Source organism: Diadema antillarum, unplaced genomic scaffold (genome assembly GCF_040938485.1).
Source record: "Diadema antillarum isolate AM-2024a unplaced genomic scaffold, OU_Dant_1.0 seq00000775_RagTag, whole genome shotgun sequence".
NCBI lineage: Eukaryota > Metazoa > Echinodermata > Echinoidea > Diadematoida > Diadematidae > Diadema > Diadema antillarum.
In genome coordinates, this window is record NW_027271664.1 from 1702878 (window position 1) to 1708921 (window position 6044).

Consider the following 6044-nt stretch of genomic DNA (forward strand, 5'->3'; position numbering starts at 1 on the left):
AGAAAGTACTCCCCTTAAGTACTATCTATACTCCGTGTTACGTTTCAGTTCCCAATCATTCTTCCTTGACTACTCCACACGTTTATACTGGAGGAATGCAAAAAGTATATTCTACTCACACAAAAATGAGAGACCTTCCATCGGGCTGAAAGGGTGGATGCAAATCTAACATACTCTCAAAACCAAACAGGAATAGCCTGCTCGCTATGACATGTATGATCTCTTAACTCTTTCTGTGTTAGGGACTTTGGACAGTGTGTACAATGCAATAGGTTTTATGAGTCAATCGGCACTCAGAGCACACAATGTACCAGAAACAATTTAGCTATACAGACTGTATCCATTGTCAATCCCAAATTGTCAGAGAATATTCTCTCCGAATTTCTTTTTTTTTTTTTTAGTCTTCAGCTTTCACTTTCACGTCAAGTGGTCGCAATGCACTAGTTAAATGACCAAAAATGTTTTATGGTGTAGTGCAGTGACATCCAACGAATTATCCCGCTAAAATTCTTTGACTCTCTCTCCCTCTCTCTCTCTCTCTCTCTCTCTATATATATATATATATATATATATATATATATATATATATTTTATTCACGTTCCATATTCCACATTTCATACAAGTTTTATATTCCATTTGATTTGAAGCAGAAATGTTTTTCACACAATGGTCAGTTTGAACCAATAATGCACAAATGTATAAGGACATATAATTAACGTGTAATATGAGGAACCCACTAAAAAGCAAAGCTTGTAGGATGTGGGTTCCAAAAATATAACATAGGGTTTTAGTACAGTATATCAAAGTCAGAAGTGACGTAACATGCAAAATTCAAAATATGGAGAATATTACAATGTTTACGGGATGTACAAAGTATAGTATATAATGTTTTATGACTAACTTATGGTATAAATGCTTAAAAAGTAGCAAGTTAATCAAACTGGTGAGGTCATCCGAGCGAGGCATCATTTAAGTATATGCAAAAAAATAAATAAATTAAGCGATTACGGCAAAATAATTACACATATGATTTTAGAAAATTGGCTTTGAGATTTTTCTGAAAAGAGCTTAAAGAACTTGAGTGCAACCGAACCGAATCTAACTAATATATATATATATATATATATATATATATATATATATATATATATTTATATATACATATATATATATATATATATATATATATATATATATATGTTGATAAGGTAGTCCACGTGTTGGCAAGATAAAAAGATAAGTAACAAAGCTGCAACAAAGTTCATGCTGTATTCAACAACGGTTTATTTCTCCACACAAATTTTCGAGCGTCTCGCCGCCCAACACTTGAGAAAGGGCGGCGAGACGCTCGAAAATTTGTGTGAAGAAATAAACCGTTGGTGAATACAGCATGAACTTTGTTGCAGCTTTGTTACTTATCTCTCTCTCTCTCTCTCTCTCTCTCTCTCTCTATATATATATATATATATATATATATATATATATATTCATTATTTTTCCTGTCACGCACATCACTAGGCTAAATTGAACACATGCTAGTTTGGAATTGTGAATTCTAATGTGATAATCTGATATTATGGATAATAACATGAAGAATTTGTATAGTGCCTATATTACAACAACAAACAATATCACAGCTTGACATGGTAAATTGAGAGACATTCAGAAAACGCCACATTTTTATTACTATTATTATTGTACTCTTTATTCTCTTCAAACTAAGAATAGTTATATACAATAACATATTTCATAAAAACACGCAGATGCTCAGGTACCAACATAATGTATGAAACAACAAAAAGAAAGCACACACATAAATTAACAATTGAGTATCTGGATATAAGAACGACCGAAGTCCATGGAAGACCATTTCGAGTAAACTTTAAAAAAAAAAACTTCATCTTTTTTTTTATTTGTCCAATAATATTCGATTTAACTGTGATGGGAAGGCAACATTGTATATAGAAATTAGAACAAATAGTATTATGACAATTAACATTTTCATTAATTGTGGAGAGGCCATTTTGTGTGATGGACTTGGGTCGTTCTTAGAATCATATGGACTTGGGTTGTTCTTTGAATCATATTCATGATATTCTGCTATAGAGATGAGAGAAGGATGAGAGAGGGTGCTATAATATGAATGTAAGAATGACCCAAGACCTTCATTCTTCGATTCATATAAGATTTAACGCATTCATATCAGGCACTTCCGGGGGTAATTAGGATTTATCATTTATACACAAGATGAGTCCATGCAGAAGCTACAATTTCCCATGTCAAACTGAATTTGGCCAAAACTTGGGCTTGGGTCGTTCTTATATTCAGGTCTTTAATTAAAAAAGAATAAAAGCCAAATACATTAACAAAAGGGATGCAAATTGGAGATTCCCTTTACAGGCAAACTGGATAGATAGAGAAACCGTGAAGACTTCGGAACATAGATTCACTTTGAAACACGCACGCAAAAGGCAATATCAAACACACACAAAAAAAAAACATGTATCGATTACTAAACTACATTTCAATCTTATTGCTTATGAAGGAAGAATAAAACAGGCGAACCTAATATCATTAAGTTTACACATCTTGTGTTTGCATACAAGTAAACTCTTTTTCTGACATGCCTATAAGCTGTTTGGATTATAGCTTATCTTAGTGTATATGTATACTAATGACTAGTGAAACCTGTCCTCGCTAATTCCAATAAACCTTCACGTGATCGACTTCATGGACATTCAGTACTTATATAATAGAATGTGGCTCTTTGTGGCGTAAGGTTTTGTTTTGTTTTGTTGCTTTTCGTAATAATCTCGACTGCGATAATATGATATAATACAAATCATGTCTTTGTTGGTTTCCATCTATTCTTTGTTGGTTTCCATCTAAACGGAATATCACAGAAACGTCGCGGCAAAAATCAGGTAATGTGAAGTTTGTGACAAGATGTCGGCTAGTCTTGATCCTGCGCGCCTCCACAGAAATCCTTTATTTCTCACTGCCGATACTCCTAAATGATTCGGTCGAAGAAAGAGGAAGCCACATTCTTCTGTGACGAAGATGACAAATACTGTAAAATTTCTCTCCTATGTGTAAGTACGCCAGTCACCGCAAACAATATGCATGAAAAGAAAGGCAATATAAGTAGCTACATAAGCCCTGGTTTCATGTCCTTCACGAAATTATAAAGGGATAAATCTCCAGGTCCAGCCTTCTTGAACATGAGTGCTTTCTATACTGTTTTCGAAGACATATCGGTTGGTTTGGATGTTGATGCGGTGTCTTACTTGTCACGTACGCCATGATGTACATGGTGCTTGAATCGAATGTACAAAGGGATATTACCTCTGCTTGATGCAACAAACAGCCCGCATTTTCCACTACAAGATTTTTGAAGTGACTTAAATGCTCTAAGTGTTGCCGCGATAGTTAGTATTTTATCATAAATCAAAATACCGATCAAGAAAAAATTTCAGAAAGAAAAAAAAAAAACATGCAAACATGCAGATATAACATAGATGTGTAGCATATTACTTGATAGAGCGGACAGATTCTTATAACCATCTTTTAAACGAAAAAAAAATGATACAACTATGATTTTATGATGCCATCGCATTCCGATTTTACGAGTCATATTGATTTCTAAACAAATATTCCTTGACCTAGCGCTTCAAGGTTATCGTACTCGAAAGATACCAAAATATAATACTTTCCAACAATCAAGTGACACATCTCTTTTAACTTAGATCTCAGTTAGATACTTCAGCGGCCTGAAAAAGAGCTATAATTTGCCTGAGGATAGAGCAGCTACTTTCAGTATCGAATTGATCATGCTGTTGTATGTTAAAACTTTGCCCGAAATCTTACACCATCAATTATTTCTCATTTCTCATTCTCATCATTTCTTCGATACTGTTAACCATGCAATTTTGCTAAACACCCTCAAAATTCTTGGTGTAAAAGGTCAGGCATACGAATGGTTTAAATCTTACCTTTCATGCCATTCACAGGCAGTGTGTGTCAACAGTTGTAACTCAAATGCTATGCCTCTCAAATGCGGTGTTCCGCAGGGCTCTGTGGGCGGGCCCACCTTGTTTTCCATTTATCTCATTAGCCTGGGACACATATTGCGTCAGCACAAAAATAATTATCACATATACGCTGATGACATTCAATATATTTCTGAAAGGGGTGATTACTTCAGGGGCTATTCAACAACTTGCATTGTTTACAGTGTGGTGAATTGCCTTGCTCATCAATCGGTATGCCAGGGACCAGGGGTCAAAAGAAATCGTGTTCATCTGTTTCTCCCCCTGGTGTCGATGCTTCTGAATTCTGTGAACAGATAAGTGAAGAGGTCAGAGAATTCTTCAGCAGTGAGCAGTTCAAGGAGCTGTTCAAAGTTTCCCTTGTGGAAGCAGTCCGCAACGAAATGCAAAAGCTTCAAACACAGCTTGAAATCGCGGAAGGCAAGGTGATCGAATTGGAGGCTGAAGTGAAATCAAAGGCGAGTGTCATCACGTCACTGCAAAAACAACACGAGCTTGACTCAGCCGATATAGCCAAGCTCAAACGAGACATGAATGATGCTGAACAATACTCGCGTCGTAACTGCGTGCGGCTATATGGCATCCCGGAAAACCCAAAGGAGGATACAGACCAGGTGATGCTTGATCTAGCCTCGGAGAAGCTGAACATCAAGCTGCAGCGACATGAGATTGACAGGTCTCACCGTGTGGGCGCCCCGCGTACCACCAGTTTAAGACCAGGGGCAAGGAAACAACCACCTCCACGCGCCATCATAGTCAAGTTCACCACTTACCGCACCAGAGACACGGTCATCAAAAGCCGGAGAAGACTGAAAGGTACTCATGTAGGGATTGAGGAAGATCTCACAGCAGAAAATCGCCTCCTGTTGACCAAAGCAAAAGAAGAAGTGGAAAGAAACGACAAACTGTGTGCAGCATGGTCCAGTGATGGCAGAGTCATCGTGCTGGTCAAAGCAACCAATGGATCCACCGTGAGAAAAAGAATATGGTCAGTCAGTGAATTGAAAAAGCTTTAAACAAAATATGTTATTTTCGTAAACTGACATCTACTATACGCATATGATATGTTAACCTAATCAAATTTCCTTGATACTTAATGCATCCTCATTCACTCTTTAGGAGCAGACTCTCTTTTTGCTCTCACCCTCTCTTATGTACATGTATGTTCTTAGTTCTTGAAGTTGTTTTAATTGTGTGTAGTGAGTCTTGTTTTGTTGCTCAATGTATTTTTCTGATATAGTCAACCAATGCCAGTTTTCTCACGTGAACCCTGAACTTAAAAAACTACATGAATATATTTCTCCTGCTAGCGATAACGAATATGTCTCTGATCAGTATTACTATTCAACCAAAGATTTTAACAGCGTTTTACATTCTAAGATGATTGCAAAAGAAAATGAATCTCCCCTTTTTTGTATTCATTTTAATTGTAGGAGCATGTCTCGCAACTTTGATAACTTAAACTCATTTTTAACTTCAATTGATATTGCACCAACTATAATAGGAATTTCTGAAACATGGCTGAATGCTAACTCACCTCTTGATATGTACAGGCTTGATAATTATTCTTTTTTGCAAATAGTCGTAGATTTAAGAGGGGTGGTGGAGTTGGTTTGTATATAAAAAATGATGTCAATTTTGAACGAAGGACTGACTTGGATGTAAACAATTATATTGAAAGTATATTTTCTGAAATTGAAATGAATCATCGAAGAATTTTATTTGGAGTTATGTATAGACCACCTAATCAATGTGTTGAAGATTTTATGAAAGTTTTAAGTGAAGTATTACAAATTGTGCAAAATGAGAAAAAAGTGTTTTATTTGATGGGTGATTTCAATATTAACCTCTTAAGAATAGATAGAGAGCAATACGTAAATGAGTTTTTTGATATGTTGTTGGTTCATAATATGATTCCTCTTATCAAATATCCGACAAGGATTACTCCAGACTCGGTTTCGTTAATTGACAATATATTTACAAATGAGGATAGT

General features: G+C 35.8%; 1 protein-coding gene across 1 annotated transcript; it reads left to right on the plus strand.

Moving 5' to 3' along the window:
* Positions 1 to 4265: 4265 nt before the first annotated feature.
* On the plus strand, positions 4266 to 5066 carry LOC139738942 (uncharacterized). The gene has a single exon (XM_071649565.1). It carries the CDS (start codon positions 4266 to 4268, stop codon positions 5064 to 5066), a length of 801 nt encoding a protein of 266 aa, XP_071505666.1.
* Positions 5067 to 6044: the final 978 nt, after the last annotated feature.